The following is a 21,461-nucleotide window of genomic DNA, read 5'->3' as shown; positions in this document are numbered from 1 at the left end:
GTGTTGTGTAGTCTGCTCCCTAAAATATCACTGGTTTGCTCATTTCTATATATAGGGTGCCTACATTCTGCATGGACTGGTTGTAACAATTACTTTGATAAAATACATATTGTGTTATGTGCAAATGGATTTTGATACCTATTAGGTCCATAAATTACCATATAGCATATATTCAACACAAAAAAGTGACAATTTGTTGGTTTGTTGGTTTGTTTAATTATAAATTTTTATACCGCTTTATATTTTTAATAAAAATCTCAAAGCAGTTTACAGCATATTAAATCAATAAATAAATAAAACAATAGCCGGGCGATGTTCCTCCGGCCTCATGAGGAAACTCTTTGTAGGGCTGGGTGTTGAAAAAGGACAGCTGGACATATAAAGGGCCCCATTACCTTCAGTATCTTTGGGCCTCATCAAACCTAAATGCCCACCCTGGCTACACCCATGCCTCGAGGGATTTTGCAGCAGGGCACTGTAGGTGTTTGATAAGAATATGGACTGTTGGCTCTGCGTCCCTGTAAATGTGGGTAGGTTGTGTGACGCTATGGCTGCACCCCTAATAATTATTTCTTTATACCCCGCCCATCTGGCTGGGTTTCCCCAGCCACTCTTTACGGCTTACTAGCAGGTGAGGCAAGGTCAAGTCTGCAGAGTCCATAGGAGCAACAGATCCACATGTGATTTTTATTCCTCACACACACACCCTTGTTCCTGATGTAGATCTTCACCCACCCCTTAGTCCCTGCTGCGGAAGGAGATGCCATTTTGCGGTTTGCCTCAGATAGCAAAATTCCCTGCTCACTAGGGAGCAAATTTCAGTGAAGTTCAGAATGTTATGGGGGGGGTGGCTTTCACAGCTCAACTCTCCATTAAGGGATTCAGTGTCCCCTAAATCCTTTATTGGTTAGGGAAAATTGGATGGGGGCAATAAAAGCAAGGAAAAACTTTTATTTTTCTGTGGCAACTGTCTCCCCCCCCCCCCCACACACACACACAAAGTGTTAAGGAGCAAGAACAAAGTGTGCAAGAACCTTTAAAGACTTTAGACATCGCCCAAACCCTTAACAAAAGACCACTCAAAAGGCATCATACACAGAAAGAGATGGTCTGCAACAGAAATTTGAGGGTGTGTCTTGTCTCCTGTCTGACAAGATAATGGTCACTGATTGCATTGCCTGGCCAGTGTGGTCATCCTTTTGAGATGGTAAATACCTCAGTTCTTGAATCCAGGTCACAGACTTGCCCTATTCAACACACCCTCAAGACAGGATTTGAACTATTTGTAAATGAAAGGACTATTGGGAAATGTTTCCCAAATATACTTTATTTGCAGAGGAAACATTTAGAGTTTTTAGGAGAGCCAAGATGGCTTCAGGGTTGCTCTCCTGTACTATTTCAGACGTGGTTTATCTACTTACACATGTGTGTTTACCTTGTGCACTTATGAACATATATGTTATTTTTGAGACCTTAGAATTCTTATCATGATACCAGAGGCCTTTCTTCTTGGAATAACACGTTTGGAATTGCCCAAGAAAGATGTTAGACTGTTTTTGTATGCCACAACTGCAGCTAGAATTTTGTTAGCTAAGAATTGGAAAACACAAGAAGTCCCAACAGTGGAGGAATGGCAGATGAAGATGATGGACATTTCAGAGCTAGCTGACCTGACTGGAAGAGTTCGCGACCAGAAGGAGGAAGAGTACCAGGAGGAATGGATGAAATTCAAAGACCATATAGTTAAATATGTTACGATAACTTAATTGGAAAAACTTGCAAATACCAGGTAGGCTTAGGATTTAAATATGTAATGTTAGAGAATAACATGTTTAAAGTTAAAATGAAAAAAAAAGAAAGATGTTAAGTGATTAAGTTAATTTTATAAGAAAATTGGTTTTGGAAAACTGTTACAATGATATACACTGAAATTCAGCCGGGGGGATTTGAGGAAGTCATTTAAAAATGTTACTAAGATTGGATTAAGTACAATTAAGATATATGTTTGTTTGTTTAAAATTTTTAGAAAATCAATAAAAAGAATTGGGGGAAAAAGAATTCTTATAATGATACTGAGGCTTACTTCCAAGAAAGGTGGTGCAATGGGGCAGTGTGTCCAGCTGTTAACCAGAAGTTTGGTGGGCAGGATTCCTGCATTGCAGAGGTTGGAGCAGAGGGTCCTTGGAGATCCTTGCTGCTCTGCAATTCTATGATTCTAAACTGAGGATCAGGCTGCAAAATGGCAGGACTATGCACAGTTATAGAGTAACGGTACAATCCTAACCATGTTTGCTTGGAAGTAGATCCAAGGAAGGGACGAATGTGACGAGTGCACAGGTTAAATCCTGCTCCTTTGCCCGCATGCACCAATTCCTAGAAGGCACCGAAATGGTACAGTTAAAGCAAAACAGGCAGAAGGAAAAATGCAAACTATTAAATGCCGCAATATAATAAAACATTGATCAGAGAAAATTGAGTGGAGGCAGGATCCAGGGAAAGCAAGGAAGATCTTTATTTTTCTGTTGCAACAGCATCTCCACCCCTTGCAAGGTGTGCAAGAACTTTTAACGACTTTAGAAATTGCCCAGCCCCTTAGCCAAAGACCACCCAAGAGGCATCATACACGTGTCACAGAAAGACAACAGAAATTTGAGTGTGTGTCTTGTCTCCTGTCTGACAAGATACCTGATAATGGTCACTGATTGCATCACCTGGCCAGTGTGATAATTCTTCTGAGATGTTAAATACCTTAAGTTACTGAATTCAGATCACAGGCATACCCTATTCAAACACAAAATATGCCCTAAAGGCAGGATCTGTAAGTGAAAAGAAATACTGGGAAAAGGTTTCCCCTTCTGCAGAGGAAATATTTGGGGTCATTAGGGACGCAGGTGGCGCTGTGGGTTAAAGCCTCAGCGCCTAGGGCTTGCCGATCGAAAGGTCGGCGGTTCGAATCCCTGCGGCGGGATGCGCTCCCGCTGCTCGGTCCCAGCGCCTGCCAACCTAGCAGTTCGAAAGCACCTCCAGGTGCAAGTAGATAAATAGGGACCGCTTACCAGCGGGAAGGTAAACGGCGTTTCCGTGTGCGACTCTGGCTCGCCAGAGCAGCGATGTCACGCTGGCCACGTGACCCGGAAGTGTCTCCGGACAGCGCTGGCCCCTGGCCTCTTAAGTGAGATGGGCGCACAACCCCAGAGTCTGTCAAGACTGGCCCGTACGGGCAGGGGTACCTTTACCTTTACCTTTAAGAATCAAGAACTGTGGAAGGCAGTGGAATACAGGAGTGCCTGGCATGCTCTGGTCCATGGGGTGACGAAGAGTCGGACACGACTAAACAACAAGAATCAAGGTGGCTTCAGGATTGCTCTCCTGTACTATTTCAGATATATGGTTTATATACCTATGTATATGTGTGTTTTACCTTGTGCACTTAATGATCATTTATTTTGGAGACCTTAGAATTCTTATAATGAATTGATTTTAGAATGCTGTATTATTTTACTGTTGTTAGCCGCTCTGAGCCCGGCTTCGGCTGGGGAGGGCGGGATATAAATATAATTTTTTTATATTATTATTATTATTATTATTAGTAGTAGTAGTAGTAGTAGTAACTAAACCTTCTATGTGCTTACCCACCTTCAAACCTATTGCATTGCTCATGCAGGCTGCTCTATGTATAAACATGCAGCCCATCCAATACAGGTTGGGGGGCGGACGCCTGTAGTCATTTCAAATCGCATTTTAATAAAATGCTCCTGCGATCAGTATGTATGTATGTATGTATGTATGCATGCATGCATGCATGCTACGTAAACGATGCACAGAGCGGTCTAGACACACACCAGAAAATAATGCATGATGCGAGATAAAACGAGCCCCAACCCCGCGAGCCCTGGAGAGGCCAGCGTGAGTTCAGAGGAATGTCCCTTACCCCGCCCGGTAACCAAGCCGGATACCGGGTCCTCCGTGCCTCTGAGGTTTCTGGGAAATGTAGTTTTTCCATTCAAAGTGGGCAAAGCGGATCCCGGCAATTGCAGGTAATGGGAGTGGGCGTGGAGCGGATGGGAAGTGGGATGGTGGTGGGAAGGGGCGAGCCAGGAGGGTCGGGAGAGGCAGCGGAGAGCTATAAGGGAAAGGGCTGCTGGGGGAGGAAGGGAAAAGAGCAAAAAAGGGAGAGGGAACTTTCGCTTCCCAGTCTAGGTAGCTAAAATGGTTTGCAAGCGCATCCTTTTAATGGAAACAATGAGGCTCAGCTTTTTGAAAAGTGCAATCGATTATATGAACGTTTCCTAACATCACCGGCGCAAGACTTTGGGGGAACATGGAGTGGGGGGAAAACCCAGCCATATTAAGATTACAACAAATGTAACTCCTGGCACCCATTAAAGAATATTTTGGGGGCTTGTGGGTTCGCCGCTTTTTCCCACGAATTTTGGGAGTTGTCGTTGTGCCAGGAGGTTAAGGGGGAGCCTGTGTAGACTCCTGGCCATTACTACGTTGCTATTTCCAGCCTCTCTTGCAGGAAGCCACCGGGGTTGGACTAGAGCAGTGGCTGCTAAGAGCCCATAACGGACCAGGAAGTCTCTGGTTTCCTTACTGGCGGCTGCTCCCGCTCTGTTGCTTAAGTTTAGGCCAGAGGGAGTGCCGGATTTACCTATAAGCTAAACAAGCTATAGCTTAGGGCCCCACTCTCTTGGGAGCCCCCAGAAAATTAAAGGAAAAAAAACCTGGATGTACATTTCCAAAATATAAGATAAAAAACAAATAAAAGAAAACCTACATACAGCAACAGTGTTTTGTGTTGTGTATGGACCTATTAGGTCCATAAATTACCATATAGCATATATTCAACACAAAAAACAGCGACAATTTGTTGTTGACATAGGACAGCTGGATATATAAAAGGCCCCATTACCTTCAGTAGCGTAGGGCCTCATCAAATCTAAATCTAGCCCTGGCCAGAGATTTTCAAACTTATTGAGTCCACGGCTCCTTTGACCAACTACATTCTTTCTGCAGCACCCCTGTGGGGCTCAGGAGCCCAGTTATGTCACCCCTTGCCAGCCCCTCACCCTTTTTCGAACACCCTGCCTTGTGGAGGGTTCCCTCAGCCTACTCTCCTCTCCTTGGGAGTCCTCTGGACAACCCCTGGTCTATTAGCTGCCCCCCCCCACACCCCAAAGAGTGATGCTCCCCAAGGCACCATTCACCTGTGGAGCTTATACCCAGGGCTGTTTCTGGTTATAACCTCCAGGGTGCCTGAGATCACCATGTGGAAGTGCATGCCTGGGGAATCATTGAATCTTGACTGTCGTCGCACACTAATACAGTGGTACCTTGGGTTAAGTACTTAATTCGTTCCGGAGGTCCGTTCTTAACCTGAAACTGTTCTTAACCTGAAGCACCACTTTAGCTAATGGGGCCTCCTGCTTCTGCCGTGCCACCGGAGCATGATTTCTGTTCTCATCCGGAAGCAAAGTTCTTAACCCAAGGTAATATTTCTGGGTTAGCAGAGTCTGTAACCTGAAGCGTATGTAACCTGAAGTGTATGTAACCCGAGGTACCACTGTACTGCAGAATTCTGTTATGTTTTATCCGCTCAATCAGAATAAATTTCAGGAACCAGAATGCTTTTCCTGTGCAACCTGAGCAGGAGCAGTGAACGACATTATACTTAATTGTTGCAGCTTGTCTTCACTTATCCCACCCCACTGCCCTGCTTACAGTTGTGGAGAATATTCTTATGTCATGAACGGTCCATGTCCCCACTAACAAAAAGAGGTCAGAATAGGCCAATATATATGTAGACTGCCCCTGGATCAAGTGGCTTTTCTTTTTTTAAGTTCTTTTAAGTTCTTGACCTAGCTCAAGTTAACTCTCTGAACTAGCCATATGTTTAACTGAGAATCAATCACAGTCAGTCCATTTGAAAAACAAGACTTCAGAGACATCTTGCCCCCAAAATGGCAAGTAGACATTCCATTTTGTTTTGTTTTGTCTTTTTTATGATTTTCAGTTTTAATACATTTCAATACAGTGGTGCCTCAGGTTAAGTACTTAATTCGTTCTGGAGGTCCGTACGTAACCTGAAACTGTTCTTAACCTGAGGTACCACTTTAGCTAATGGGACCTCCTGCTGCTGCCGCACCGCCGGAGCACGATTTCTGTTCTCATCCTGAAGCAAATTTCTTAACCCGAGGTACTATTTCTGGGTTAGCGGAGTCTGTAACCTGAAGTGTATGTAACCTGAAGTGTATGTAACCTGAGGTACCACTGTAATTTTACAGTCATTTTAACATTTCAAAACTCGTCTTCCTTCCTCCTCTTTCTGCAGTTCCTTAAATTTATTTTTTAATATTTTCTGCATATCCAAATTAACTTAATTTGTTCATTTATTCATCTACTTTAAATATATACTCTTATAAAACTGCAGGTTATTACAATGATCCTGCCAATTCTCTTATCTGTTTACAGTTTAATTGTAAATATTCAATAAACCGTTTCCATTCTTTTATAAGACATTCCATTTTGGCGACTATAACCTTGGTTTCAGGAGCTATTTGGTTCCTAGTTTATATACCTGAGTTTCTAACACTGTCTTGGGGATGATGGGTGTTGGGAGTTCAACAACAGCTGGAAGGCCACAGTTCCATTCCTGATCTACAGGAATGTAGATCTGGGGAAGATCTTCAGGTATTTGGAGTGAGGTGTGATGACATGCTGATGACACCCAACTTCATCACTCCCTCTGAGTCAGGCATGGGAGACTACTAAGCATGTTTGTGGCAATGGGATGGAACCCATTTGCAGCATCAAGGCACCAAGGCTCACCAAGATTTCGCAGTAAGCATTCCCTGTATCCTAACCAATCTCACCATCTTTTCCAGCTTCACCACTATGGAGGTATTCCACACCTCTGGAATCCGGTTTGCAGAGGTGCTTCAGACTAGCCTGCCTGGGCTGGAGGATTTTTGGCTTTGGATGACGTTCATGGGTGACCCAAAGAGCGTCATCATCATTTATTTCCCTCTCGCTTATTTCCTGCTCGACCGGAAGGTTGGCGTCAAAGTCCTTTGGCTGGGCTTGATCTCGGAATGGCTCAACTTAGTCTCTAAATGGTGAGAGGAGGAAAAAAAGGTCACAAAACAAACGTCCCAGGCTTTAATAACCATTGGGACTCACTCTTGGTCTCAGGAAAAGGTTGGAGAAGCTGCCACCACACAAGGCCAGTTGTCCATAGGTCCCAGCTGCTCCTGAAAGTGCGCCAGGCCTCAGGAAAAGTTAACTGCATAGTTGCCACCCCCTCTTCTGATGTTAGTAGGCTAAAAGCAGGGCCTGTTTCTGACACTGTCTCCTGGGCCTCTTTTCAAAACCGCCCTCTAATTAGTAGTGGGCAGCTGCCATTTTAATTTCCCACAATCCCCTGAAGCCACGTTATGTCCAGGGCATTGTGGGAAATCAAAACGGCAGCTGCAAATCAGTGCTCTAAAGTCACTTCACCTTAATTGGGGACTTTTGGTTCATTTTTGTTAATTTTGATTCCTTAACAAAGTTCGGTTCTCTCAGTTTTGAGGACGCTGATTAGGCCTTGGAGCTACTTCGGCCAGAAGGGGATGGTGAGGTAAGACACCCCCACACCCACCAGGTGGCCTGGCGCACATCGCCAGCTTCTAACAACTGCCACGCCTTCCATGGCAATACTGATTTCAGTAAATATTACCATGGTACCAGGGTTGGCAGTGCTTGTGCATGTACGTAAAGGGAGATAACATGCAGGAGTTGCTGCCTTCCATTTATTTGTTTAAATAAGCGACATCCCACTTTACAATTCTTAGGGATTTTCCATACTAATTACTAAAATGTTATATACGTTTGTGTTTTAAAAGCTCACAATGGCCACATCAGCCAGCCTTCTGCAACCTAGGTTCCCGCCAGATGTTTTGGACTACAACACCCATCAGTGCCGCTCAGTGTGACTGGAGGATGCGGAGGATCATGGGAATAGCAGTCCAAAACATCTGGAAGGCACAAGGTTGCTGTGGGCTGGAAAAGCAGCTGTCGACAGTAAGAGCAGCAATTAAAATGAAAAGTAAACTTAAAAGCTCCTGGAACTCGGAAAGCATTGAATCCACTTGTCCCTTGTTATCTCTTAACATTTTGTTCTCTCTCTCCGCAGGTTTTTGTTTGGTGAACGGCCGTTCTGGTGGATCTATGAGTCTGGGTTTTCAAAGAAGGAGGAAGTCACCCTCCGCCAGTTCCCTGCAAGCTGTGAAACAGGGCCAGGTCTGTCGCTCGAGAGAAGGTTCAAAACGCCAGTCAATCTGGGCTTTTGTGGTTGAAAAATGATTGGGGCCCTTAATTCCTTACATGCGGCGATCAGTTTTGAGACACAGGCAAGCAGTCTGTCCCACCAACTTAATGCAATACGTTATACTGGGGCAGCATCTTTTGATTTGTTCACCTGCTGTCTTGGGGACAAATGAAAGGTTGAATTAGATGCTGCAATTCCTCTGCCTGCAATGCAGAAAGCATAGAAAGCCGGTGTGGTTTAGTGGTTAGAGTGTCAGTCTAGGACCTGGGAGACCAGAGTTCAAATCCCCACTCAGGCATGAAGTCAGTTATCTCTTATCTCTCAGCATAGCCCACCTCACAGGGTTGTTGTGAGGATTAAATAGGGGTGGGGAAAGAACTGCCCAGCACACCTTTGTCCATAAGTAACCAGGCCGATGGTGATGGTTCAGCATCGTTGTGTACCTGTTGAGGCCCACGGTCCAACTGCAGCTCATTACTAATCCTTGGAGCTTCCTGGCTCTGTTATTCTTCGCTGTTGCTGCCTATTCACTCACCCACTCCCAAGTGAGCAGTGAGAGGAGCAAAAACCTTGTCCACTTTGGGCGATGGCACTGATTGGATGCCAGAAGGTGAGGTCAGCAAATGGGTGGCAACAAAATCAGTGGAGAAAGACCCACACAAGGAAGAATGGGGCAGTGAGAACAACTTGCCCAAGGACCCCCAAAAAACCTTGAAGCCGCGCTACTGAGGACCCTCACACATTGCTTGTCTCAGTCATGTGGTAGTGATTCAGAAACTACAACTAACCCAAATTGCAGCTGCCAGATTGATAACTGGGAGCGGCCGCCGGGACCATGTAACACTGGTTCTAAAAGATCTACATTGGCTCCCAGTAGATTTCCGAGCACAATTCAAAGTGCTGGTGCTGACTTTTAGAGCCCTAAATGTCATCAGTTCTGCATACCTGAAGGAGTTTCTCCACCCCCGTCATTCAGCCCGGACACTGAGGGCCTTCTGGCAATTCCCTCACTGTGAGGAGTGAGGTTACAGGGAACCAGGCAGAGGGCCTTCTCAGTGGTGTCACCCGCCCTGTGGAACGCCTTCCCACCAGGTGTCAAGGAAATAAACAACTATCTGACTTTTGGAAGATATCTGAAGGCAGCCCTATTTAGGGAAGTTTTTAATGTTTGATGTTTCACTGTGTTTGATGTTTTATTTTTATTTTTAAAATTTATTTATTTGGTTTTTCAAATTAAATTTTTACAGAGATATATCAAACATAAATCATAAAAACAAGATTCCAAGGAATCTCCTGGACTTCCATCCTCCCCTTTGTGGGTCCTATTATTAATCATTTCCTCCCACATCTTTTATGATAATCCAAACCTTTTACTTCTTCCATTATGTCCAGAATTCAGCCTTAAACTACAAGTGATATTCCAATCCTACTAATGATTTTAATTGTCTACAGTGGTCTTTAAGATAAGTTATAAATTTTACCCATTCCTTATTAAAATTTTGGTCTTCCTGATTTCTGACTCTTCCGGTCATCTTAGCCATTTCCGCATGTTCCATCAACCTCATGGTTTGAGGTTTTAATTTGTTGGAAGTCACCCAGAGTGGTTGGGCAAACCCAGTCAGATGGGCGGCATATAAACAAACAAAATATAATAATAATGAATGGAACGTGTAACATAGGAAACTGCCTTATGTCATGACAGACGTTGGTCCATCTAGGTAAGTATTGTCTACCCTGGGCAAGGAGAATCTGTGGCCTTCCCAATGTTATTCAACTGTCCAACATCCCTGAATGCTGGACGTATTAGGTGGGGCTGATGGAAGTTGTAGTTCAGAAAACTGTGAAGGACCACAGGTTCCCGACATCTGGACTAGATGAGATCCAAAAGTCCTTCCAGCTCTAAAGTTATATGATATCCTTGGCATTAAATATCACACACCCACCTGGCAAAATGCTGGTACAGCTGTTTTGTGGCTCAGAGGCATGGAGTTTAGGACACATAGGGGCTAGTTGGGGTTCTACAAAATAAATTGCTTTGAAGGCCAGTTGCCTGCTAGCCTATTAGCTTTGCACATCCAAGGAGAAGGCGGGTTTGATTTCTTTCCAAAGCCTCCTTTCAGGCACAGAGTTATTAGCTGTGTAAACATTGGCAAATTCTTCTAGGCTCCTCAAACTCTGCTTATTGGAGCCATCTCAAAAAAGGTCTACTTATCGGCCTCTTTAGCTGGGAAATGTGGCTGAAATAGCGAATCAGTATGGCTTCTGTGGGGGTCTTTTTGGTTTTTGGTTTGCTTCCCTGACCATTGGGCCATGCTGGCTAGGACTGATGGGAGGTAGAGCTCAACAACATCTGAAGGTCTCACAGAATCGTCACCCCTGATCTATAGATGCCGTGGTGGCATGCAAGCTCCACCTGCTTCCCCGTTTTGATTGAAGAGCAACTGTGTGAAACTGATTAGATTGATAATGAGTTTGCTCAGCTCGTGGGCTTCATGACCAGGCGAGCACTTGAACTCAGGACCCCATCCGTATTGTACATTTGAAGTAGGGTTGCCACCTTTGTTCTGCCAAAATACAGGACAGGGTGAGGGTGGGGTGTCTCTGCTTGGAAGTTCACAGGTTCCCCATCCCTGCTTTGGAAGAATGGCGAGATAAACATGCCACAACTCAAGAAGCCCGAAAAAGAGCTTAAGCAAATAAATAAGAGGTCCTCAAAGGGAGCTTAGTTGAGCCCCGAATGAAGAAAGATTATGTCCTTGCGGTTCGAACAAAGTTGAGTTATTGGCACATTTACAAATAAGAAATAAAAATTCCATGCCCACTTCTTGGACAGGAATAGTTGGCCAGCTCTCTCTCTCTCTCGGCAAAATGAAATGTTGGCTTGCGGTGGAGAAGATTGAATGCCACATCTGTCAGGAAGATCAAACTCTTGACGTAGAACGGAGCTGCTTGTTTGTGTACTTGGCTAATAAACTTAGAGCTGCTGTGAGGGAGGCAAATAGTTGAGGCCTGACGGTTTCAAGAGGCAGCACAAACTTTTGAGAAGCCAGCAGGCTGACTGTTCCAGGCTGGTTTTGTTTATTTTTTAATTTTAAAAAAAGGTTTCAGTGGATGTCCCATGTTTGCTTTGCTCCATTGTGATGGCCAAGTGCTGCGTGGTTCTGAGGTATCCGTGGACCTTCAGGAATTCGCCTGAGACTTTTCTGAAATCGCCTGGGCTGGTGGTTTTCACTGGAACGCCTCCTGGTAATTCTCTGCTGGCGTTTGATTCGCCCCAGACCAGCTGCCAGCAGAGCAAGGGGGAGAACCTCCACATAGACCACCAGGCCTGTCTCCAGCCCTCCACCCCACCCAGGCCATGCCTTGGGTTACAGAGTTGGCAGGGACCGAAAGGTCGACTCGTCTGTGGTTCATCTGTTGCAAAGCAGGGCAGTCTCCCAAGCATGCTGATTAAAAGAGAGAAAGAGAGAGGGGGGGGGAACCCTAATCCAATTCCTTTTTTTCTGCAGGAAGCCCCTCTGGCCACTGCATGATCACAGGCACGGCTCTGTGGCCAGTGGTGACCGCACTGACCGCATGGATATCGCAGCACTCCAAAAGGTATGTCTCTATATCTCAGCCACTCACATTCCCAGTCCTCCTTCCCTTCCCCCCTTCCCTTTTACTTTACAATAGCATTGTATGTTGTTGTTGTTTAGTCGTTTAGTCGTGTCCGACTCTTCGTGACCCCATGGAGCACGCCAGGCACCCCTGTCTTCCACTTCCTCCCGCAGCTTGGTCAAACTCATGCTGGTAGCTTCGAGAACACTATCCAACCATCTCGTCCTCTGTCGTCCCCTTCTCCTTGTGCCCTCCATCTTTCCCAACATCAGTCTTCTCTTCTCATGAGGTGGCCAAAGTATTGGAGCCTCAGCTTCAAGATCTGTCCTACCAGTGAGCACTCAGGGCTGATTTCCTTCAGAATGGAGAGGTTTGATCTTCTTGCAGTCCATGGGACTCTCAAGAGTCTCCTCCAGCACCATAATTCAAAAGCATCAATTCTTCGGCCATCAGCCTTCTTTATGGTCCAGCTCTCGCTTCCATACATCACTACTGGGAAAACCATAGCTTTAACTATACGGACCTTTGTTGGCAAGGCAAGGTGATGTCTCTGCTAATAGCATTGTACACCTTATTTATTTATTTAGTTATTTATTACATTTGCATTTCGCCTTTCCTCCAAGGAGCTCATGGGCCTTTCGACTTCCCCTCTTTTTCTCCCCCTCACAGCAACCCTGCAAGGCAGGTTAGCCTAGGAGCGACTGGTGGTCCAGTGTTAGAAACTTAGATATATAAGCCAGGCGGCCAGATGGCTCCTTGAACCAAGGTAGCAGTCACTAGAGCGGAATATCTAGTTGCCATTTGGGGGCACAAGACAGAGCTAAAGTTTTGTTTTTCAAATGACAGACTGGCTGTGATTGATTCTCAGGTAAACATTCGGGTAGTTCAGATGACAACTTTGAGCTAGGTTAAGAGCTTTGAGAACTTAAAGAAGAAAATTCCCTCAATCCAGGGACAGTCCACATACCGTATTGGCCCAAATATAAGCCGCACCCTCTCCCTTCTTGGGGGAGAGGACGGGGCAATACGAGCAGGGCGGGTGCCACTTTGTCTTGCTCCTGGTTCTGTTTGCCCTGCGCTCCTGGCTGCATACTGGATAATTTTTTTTAATTATAAAATTATAATTTGATTTTTTTTAAATTATAAGCCGCACTTTAACTTTTCATGGTTGGCATTTGGGGGGAAAGTGTGGCTTATATTCGGGCCAATACAGTATATATTGGCCTTTTCCCCGACCTCTTTTTCCTTTATGTAATGTTGGTGCATAAAATCAAAACAGGTGCAGTGAATTTTTGAGCTGACATTGGGTGAGTCGGTCAGTGGCATGTGCCAAGAGGTAGTCAACTTGGACCCTCTAGATCAGGCATAGGCAAACTCGGCCCTCCAGATGTTTTGGGACTACAACTCCCCTCATCCCTAGCTAACAGGACCAGTGGTCAGGTATGATGGGAGTTGTAGTCCCAAAACATCTGGAGGGCCAAATTTGCCCATGCCTGCTCTAGATGGTGTTGGACTACAACTCCCATCAGCCCTAACCTTGAGCTTCCTGCAGGAAAATAAAGGTAAAGAATAAATTTGAATAAAAATAAATAAAATCCCACTCTCCTCCCCCCCTTTTTTTTTTGCCTCTTACAGATGGGTCGTGAAGGCTGGGCCCTTTACAGCTTATCTCGTCTTCCTGCTGGCTGTAGGCCTCTCTCGCATCTTCATCCTCGCTCATTTCCCCCACCAAGTCGTTGGCGGCATCTTGACAGGTGGGTACACTGTGGCGGCCGGCAGCCATCTCTGCTGCCTGTGCTTTGATATCCCAGCATCCTTTGCAGAAGGGCCTTGCTTTGTGTCTTCATGAGGACCGTTAACAGTGCTTTATGTCCAGTTTAGAGATGAACGTTCCCCCCGTAGCCAGGCTCAGAAACGAACCACAGAGGCTTGTGAGAAACAATCCTGAATGAGGGAAGAGGTGACCTTGGACAGCTCAGAATTTCTCCTCTGCCTCAGATCCAAAGATTTCCCAGTCGTGATCGCGAAAAGCTTTTTTCCTTCCCTCTTTAATCAGGCCGCTGAAATCAAGAACGCTCAAGGGGCAAACAGGGTTAGGCGTACATGTGCCAAAGGATCTGTGTGTAAACTCCAGTTCTGGTACTGGGGAGGCGGGCAGGAACACAAAGGGACATAGGAGGATGGATGGCGGCTAACAGATTGAGGTTGAATCCTGACAAGACAAAAGTACTGTGTCTGGGGGACAGGGGGCAGGTGGGTATGGAGGATTCCCTGGTCCTGAATGGGGCAACTGTGCCCCGAAGGAGCAGGTGCACAGCCTGGGAGTCATTTTGGACTCACAGCTGTCCATAGAGGTGCAGGTCAGTTCTGTGTCCAGGGCAGCTGTCTTCCAGCTCCATCTGGTACGCAGGCTGAGACCCTACCTGCCCACGGACTGTCTTGCCAAAGTAGTGCAAGAGTAGTGGTTATCTTCCGCTTGGACTACTGCAACACGCCTCTACGTGGGGCTACCTTTGAAGGTGACCCGGAAACTACAACTAATCCAGAATGCGGCAGCTAGACTGGTGACTGGGAGCGGCCGCCAAGACCATATAACACCAGTCCTGAAAGACCTACATTGGCTCCCAATATGTTTCCGAGCACATTTCAAGTGTTGATGCTGACCTTTAAAGCCCTAAAACGTACCAGTATACCTGAAGGAGCGTCTCCACCCCCATCGTTCAGCCTCGACACTGAGGTCCAGCTCTGAGGGCCTTCTGGCGGTTCCCTCATTGCGAGAAGTGAGGTTACAGGGAACCAGACAGAGGGCCTTCTCAGTAGTGGCACCCGCCCTGTGGAACACCCTCCCACTAGATGTCAAGGAAATAAACAACTATCTGACTTTTAGAAGACATCTGAAGGCAGCCCTGTTTAGGGAAGCTTTTAATATTTGATGAATTATTGTATTTTAATATTTTGCTGGAAGCCACCCAGAGTGGTTGGGGAAACCCAGCCACATGGGCAGGGTAGAAATATTATTATTATTATTATTATTATTATTATTATTATTATTATTATTTCCTCTTAATTCTTCACCTTCCTGAGCCACTGCTTTGCATCTGGCTACTGTTGGGGGTCCTCTGGGTTCTAAAATCTGGGATCCTAAAATCTGCTGACTCCTGGCTTAGGTATGGAGAGCAATGAGGAGAACCCAGCCATAGAATTGGGGGCTCTATGTTGCATTTCCCCCTTTTCTCATTTCTCTCCTCTTCCTCCCCCCACCCCCTCGGGGTCTCTCACTGCCTGCCAGCGATCATCCTGGGCTGGCTGCTAGAATCCCGCGTCCCGCTAGAGAGGAAACTCAGCTTCTTCATGTGGGCCTCGCTGTCTCTCTTGCTAAGCGGCATCGTGACCTATTGGGCGTTGGTTGCTCTCGGCGTAGATCTCAGCTGGTGAGTTCCTTCCGCCAGGGAGACGGGACACTGGGCTGCAGGGCCATCCACGTGGACTCCTTTTCCCCCCAGCGATGGCGGTTGCTGTTTTGTGCCTCCGACTCTACATTCCACACCTTTCCTGCGCATGTTAACCTTCATCTCATTGGCGTTGTGCATGGAGGTACAATCTGCCTAGCATAGCTGGTGGTGGGTGGATTTTGGGGTCACATAGCTGGTTTTCTAAACGCCCCACACTGCTCCATTTCTCCTGCCTCTTAAAAATACTTCTCCTCAAAACGTCCCAAAATATGGCAATAGTCACCGAAATGTCAGCTTAGCTTGGCTTCTCAAAATGGAGATGAAGAAAAGCACAACACACCCTCTGATACCAAGTTTCCTGGCTTCAGAAATCTTAGGATATCTCTTAAGTTCTATCCCAGGTGCTGGTTCCCTTACATTAGTGTTACATCCCAAACCTGGTCCACAACAAAGCTGTTTTTGGACTACAGTTCCCATCATCCCTGACCACTGGTCCTGCTGGCTAGGAATGATGGGAGTTGTACTCCCCAAAACTGCAGAATCATAAAACAGAATTGTAGAGTTGTTCTTATTATTTTCAATTACATTTATATAGCACCTTTTGCCCGAAGATTTCAGGGCGGTTCGCAAGATTAAAAATACAGGATAAAAGCACAAAATTAAAGAGTTAAAGCAAAAACAAAACAATAACCCCTGAAATATACTCGGAGTCGAGAGTGGATTTCATGCTCTTTATTCAGCTCATACTGGTGGGAGGAATGGAAGTTCCCCCAGGATGTCTGCTTTATATACATTATTTACACAATGGGCCCCACGTGATTGGCTAATTCACCTGTAGGCCAATCAGGTTGCGGATTCACTTCCACCTGGAGCTGGATTGGGTGGCTCCTGTGGACCAATCAGATTGCTGCATTCTGAATCCTATTGTTCTAAGACCAATCAGACTGCTGCCTTTTGGATCCTATCCAACTCAGTACATAACAACACCCCCCCCCCCGCTTCCCACAAACACATTTTAAAGAATATTAAGCTATTCTATGCACTATGCAAAGAAGTTCTTCTTTTTGCCTGCCCCGAATCTTCCAGCATTCAGGTTCATTAGGTGGCCCAGATCTCCAGTATTATGAGAGAGGCAGAAAGAAAGTTACTGTATTTTTCGCTCTATAGGGCGCACCGGCCCATAGGGCGCACCTAGTTTTGGGGGGAAAATAAAGAAAAAAAAAATTTAACTCCCGCCGGGCTCCCAAGGCTTGCAGATATCTGCCCGAAGCCTGGGGAGTGCTCTGCTGCACTCCCCGGGCTCTGGGCTGCAGGCTGCCATCCGCAAGCCTTGGGAGCCCGGCAGGAACTCCCGCTGCGCTCCGAAGGCTTGCGGATACCTTCCAGAAGCCTGGAGGGTGAGAGGGGTCGGTGCGCACCGACCCCTCTCGCTCTCCAGGCTTCAGCGAAAGCCTGCATTCCCTCCATAGGACGCACACACATTTCCCCTTCATTTTTGGAGGGGGAAAACTGCATCCTATAGAGCGAAATATACGGTATTTTCCCTATCCACTTCTGGTATGCCCTGCATAATTTCATTCCCCTCTGCCTGCCTGACCTACTTGTTTCTCTTCCTTGCTCTCCTCCCAGGTCCATCGGCCTTGCCACCAAGTGGTGCACGAACCCAGAGTGGATCCGCATGGAGACACGGCCCTTCTCGTCCCTGTGCCGCGACACGGCCACTGCCCTCGGCCTCGGCCTGGCCTTTCAGTCGTCGTACTACACCCAGCTCAAAGGCGAGAGGCCTAGCTGGTCCCAGAGGCTCTGCTGCGCCGCGCTGTCCCTCGTGGTTCTGCGGCTGCTGAGCGACGTGGCCCAGCCGCAGAACGTGGCTCTTTGGTACGGGCTGAGTTTTGCGAAGTATGCCATCTTCCCGTGGGTGGTGATCGCGCTGCTCCCCAAAGCGTTCCACGCTCTGACCTCCAGCACGGGGCTGCCCCACAGAGAGTAGCCGGCAGGGGAGACATAGGCAAGGAAGCCCACAGCAACCCTTTGCTTTACCCTCAGGGCTCTGTTCCTCCCAGCGTGAGGTAAGATTTTTCCAACAGAGGAGAGATTTCCTCAAGTAAAACGAGTCTGTTCACTCAGTCTGACCTCGTCTATAAAACAGCCTTACCAAAAAACCCACAACCTCCCCTTGAATCCCTTTTTGCCAGGTAGAGAATCCCATTTTTAAAAACAAACCACTGCACACTTTTCTGCTGTTTAATGGGTGTTGAGGCATTTTAACACCCCCAAAGATTTGATGTGACTGCAACAGCCCTTTCTACTACATACCTATGGAAATAAGTTTCATGGACGACCGTAAGAAATAAACATTGGGAGAATCGAACTCCCCGATTTCCCTCAAAGGGGAAACAGGCCACCTCATCACCCATTGCTTTCCACCTACCGTATTTTTCGCTCTATAAGACGCACCGGACCACAAGACACACCTAGTTTTTGGAGGAGGAAAACAAGAAAAAAAATATTCTGAATCTCAGAAGCCAGAACAGCAAGAGGGATCGCTGCGCAGTGAAAGCAGCGATCCCTCTTGCTGTTCTGGCTTCTGGGATAGCTGAGCAGCCTGCATTTGCTCCGTAAGATGCACACACATTTCCCCTTACTTTTTAGGAGGGAAAAAGTGAGTCTTGTACAGCAAAAAATACGGTAAGTCCCAGTTGCTTAGGAAGCACTGTAGTCGCAATATACTGGCACAGCCTTTAAGGCTGGCTAGCTAAGCCTTTGCCTCCCTTCAGTCATTGTCGGCACATTACTTAGCCATCATGACTGTACGTGCATTAAGAAAATTAAAGAAACCCGCCAACTTGCTTGAACACAACGGATTAGCACCCCATCTTTCTGTTTTGCAAGCAACAGCCATGGTTTTAAAACAGTGTCGGCAATCGCAAAAAGCCATACCTGCCTGGATTAGGGGGGGCTGCCTTGGGATTTTGGGTCCAGCGCACCAGAAAAAGTGACTGGGTAGCATTGCCTAATGCAAGTGCGCAGAACCTGTGGTTCTCTTCCTGTTGCAGGACTACAATTCCCATCATCCATGACCATTGGTTGTGCTGGCTGGGGTTAAATCCAACGTAGGTTTCCCCATCCGTAGTCTTAAGATTTCCTTCCCTTTGTTTCTTCCAGTTTTTGCCAAAGCTTATCTATCTATCTATCATCTATCTATCTATCTATCTATCTATCCAGTGATTTTTTTTCTTGGGGGGACGCATACCCCTAAACATTTTGTGAATCTATGTTTGGCCTCATTGAGGGGCAGTATTTCAATAGGAGTAGGAAAATGAGAGTACCCCTAGACATTTTTTTAAAGAAAAAAAGCACTGTATCTATCTGTCCTGAATATTGGTATCATAATAAAGTTTGCATTCACAGCTTGTCATGTCATTTGCCAGCACATGCATTTGAGACAGCAAGAAATGGAATCTGAAGGAGTTGCTAGACTTTTTTTTTGTTTTTTAAAAGGAGCACAGGATATAGAAGTCTTTTATTAAAAAGAAAGCTGCTGTTGCAAGTACGGTAAGCTTTCACAGCATTCAGACTGTGTTTTGCACTGCCTCCCTCTGCCTCTGGCATATCCACTAGTGAGAACTGTGGAAAAACAGACAGAGCTCACAGCCAAAGAAAACCAGTGGGGATTTATGGGAGTCCTGGGGCAAAATCTCACACGTGTACAAGTTTGGGGGAAGACTGGTGATAAACTAGCAGTGCATCCGCCCTCCAAATGTAGATACTTCTATATAGACAAAATGGCATACGCAGGTGGAAGGTATTGGTAAGGCTAAGCCAGCGCAGTGGGCACAGAATACTGGATGACCGGAAAAAGGTGGTGGGAGAGAGAGGAAGAGGGGGAAGGAAAATGGAATGCGGGGGGGGGGGGGGGAATCCATGAATGGTTCAAATCCTGAACTGCAGCACTCCCACCTTGCACTCTTGTTGTTTCAGGTCCCATCTGTATTCCTGCTTTGTGAACGTTTTGATTTTTTTAAATTCCAAAAGAGTCATAAAGGTAAAGGGACCCCTGACCATTAGGTCCAGTCGCAGCCAACTCTGGGGTTGCGGCGCTCATCTTGCTTTATTGGCCGAGGGAGCCGGCGTACAACATCCGGGTCATGTGGCCAGCATGACTAAGCCGCTTCTGGCAAACCAGAGCAGCGCACAGAAACGTCGTTTACCTTCCCACCGGAGCGGTACCTATTTATCTACTTGCACTTTGATGTGCTTTCGAATTGCTAGGTTGGCAGGGGCAGGGGCCGAGCAACAGGAGCTCACCCCATCGCGGGGATTCGAACCACCGACCTTCTGATCGGCAAGTCCTAGGCTCTGTGGTTTAACCCACAGTGCCACCCGCGTCCCTCAAAAGAGGCATAGCTTGTCTCTTTTCTGGTATCCATAGCAAATCACTATCTCGTTTTTGTCCCCATTGTTGCCTTTGGAAGGAAACCTTAACAAACTATGTTTCCCTGGATTCTTGGGGTATGTGTGTGTCATGTGGCTTAAATGCACGTTTGTGTACACAGTCCCAAGTTGGCTTTTCTTGTTCTAGAAACGCCTCCTGCCTCAGAGGTGCGTGCAGTTTTTCTTTCTCTCTGCCAACAGCAGAACCAGGGACGATCCAGTGAAGCGAAACGGGTGGGATATTCAGGACAGACATTCTCACATTTTAGCCGTTGGGTCCTGCTAGTCTGGGAAGTGGACACAAGACTCACATAGGGGGGAAAAGCCCAGACAGCTCCTCCACACATCAATTCTACAACGGGATATTGCCAGAAACAATTTTATTTACACAAGGACAAACATTGGAACATATTACAAAATACTCAACTGAAAATTGTATCCAGAGCGAGATAAAACAGAGAGAAAGAGAAAGAGACAGAAAGCAGGAGGAAAAAAGCAGGAAAAATAAAATAAAATTACAGTTATTCCCACTTGTGGGGGCATCTTTCAACAACATGAGAAGGGGGCTGGTTAGAGGATTGGTGTTGTGTTTTTTGACAAAGTCCCTCTTTCCCTCCATGAAAACAGCCCCCTTGGCAACTTAATACTGGTGTGGAATCTTCCACAAAACAGGAGCTGTAACGCACACACACACACACACACACACACACAAACACACAACTTGTTCCATGCTGTTGTCCTAAAGACTCATGGCTTTTCGAAGGAGTTGCTACTCTTGGCCAGTTCTGACTTCCCACCCTCCTCCCACTAGAAATAATTTTTAAAAAACCAAGATGAAAAATATGGCTGGTGGATATTTGTCTTCCCACCCACCCTAAAAAAAAGGTGGAAAAATGTAGACGTGACAAGCCCTACCTGCGAGTTCTGCGGAACACACACTGCCTGACCTCAGATTTAGCTGAAGTTTCTATTGCTCTGGGTGAACGAGCCGTACAATCCCAATGGTGGGATTTCATTTGATACCTGCATTCACGAAAACCATGAACGTAAAAGCTACGTCGGCGCAGAAACAGGAGCACTGGACACAAAACATGTGCAGTGTGGAAGGGCGGGGGGAATGACAACAATGCACATGAAAATCCATGGCTCGCCCTCTCCCCTCTAACATGCTGCTGCTGCTTGACATCCACATGTGGAAGCCCCAGTGTGCAAGGCAGAGTTTAGCCATAGGGATGGAAGCAAGCATGCAGCCTTGCGCAGAGCTCTGGGCCTGCACGGCGGATTTCCACAAGCTCCTTGGTGGACCTGCGAAAAGGAGATGTGGGTCAGAGAACTGCCTGCTCATGAGGACAAAGGAAACGCCTGCATCTCCTTTGTGGGTGGACAGGAAGGACTTGAGCACCCTGGGAGACTGCCTCTCTCTATGACCAGCCACAGACCTGACCACAGCGAACCTCACAGCCCTGATTCAAATAAGAGGCTTCCTCATTGTCCCTGCTCTTTATTACACCTCTGCTCCCACCAGTGGTGTAGCGTGGGTTGTCAGCACCCGGGGCAAGGCAAGTAATTTGTTCCCCCTAACCCTGAGTGAGCCAGGTAGGGGCAGAGAGCTGCGAGTGCGAGTTGCGCCCGGTGCGGCCGGGCCCCCCCCTGCACCCCCCATG

At 46.6% G+C, this 21,461-nt stretch overlaps 2 protein-coding genes and 1 long non-coding RNA gene across 9 annotated transcripts in view; 1 reads left to right on the top strand and 2 right to left on the bottom strand.

Moving 5' to 3' along the window:
• Positions 1 to 3,858: 3,858 nt before the first annotated feature.
• G6PC3 (glucose-6-phosphatase catalytic subunit 3) lies at positions 3,859 to 18,781 on the top strand (the record flags this gene model as incomplete). 2 transcript variants are annotated; one of them, XR_013832454.1, is made up of 8 exons in its annotated part: positions 3,859 to 4,037; positions 6,888 to 7,118; positions 8,177 to 8,283; positions 11,821 to 11,911; positions 13,547 to 13,665; positions 15,201 to 15,342; positions 16,993 to 17,795; positions 18,057 to 18,781. XR_013832454.1 is itself a non-coding variant. In XM_079949881.1 (7 exons), the coding sequence occupies 7 exons, from the start codon at positions 3,859 to 3,861 to the stop codon at positions 17,351 to 17,353; spliced, it is 1,230 nt and encodes a 409-aa protein (XP_079806007.1). In that variant the 3' UTR covers positions 17,354 to 18,781. The 2 variants fall into 2 exon arrangements, 1 of the variants encoding a protein (XP_079806007.1); XM_079949881.1 differs by having other exon boundaries at positions 16,993 to 18,781.
• On the bottom strand, positions 9,523 to 13,617 carry LOC307201199. The gene is made up of 2 exons (XR_013832640.1): positions 13,513 to 13,617; positions 9,523 to 11,757 (listed from the first exon to the last, which is right to left on the bottom strand). It is a non-coding gene; the product is annotated as an uncharacterized lncRNA (long non-coding RNA).
• Positions 18,782 to 20,160: 1,379 nt separating the features above from the next.
• HDAC5 (histone deacetylase 5) overlaps positions 20,161 to 21,461 on the bottom strand; it is a 126,389-nt gene continuing 125,088 nt past the window's right edge. For all 6 annotated transcript variants that reach the window (XM_079949313.1, XM_079949316.1, XM_079949314.1 and 3 more), the window contains one exon: positions 20,161 to 21,309. The gene's annotated coding sequence lies outside the window, so the exon portion shown is untranslated. The remainder of the gene's footprint in view (positions 21,310 to 21,461) is intronic.

This window comes from Podarcis cretensis (assembly GCF_951804945.1).
Source record: "Podarcis cretensis genome assembly, chromosome: 13".
Lineage (NCBI taxonomy): Eukaryota > Metazoa > Chordata > Lepidosauria > Squamata > Lacertidae > Podarcis > Podarcis cretensis.
This window is presented reverse-complemented; position numbering and strand designations above follow the sequence as displayed.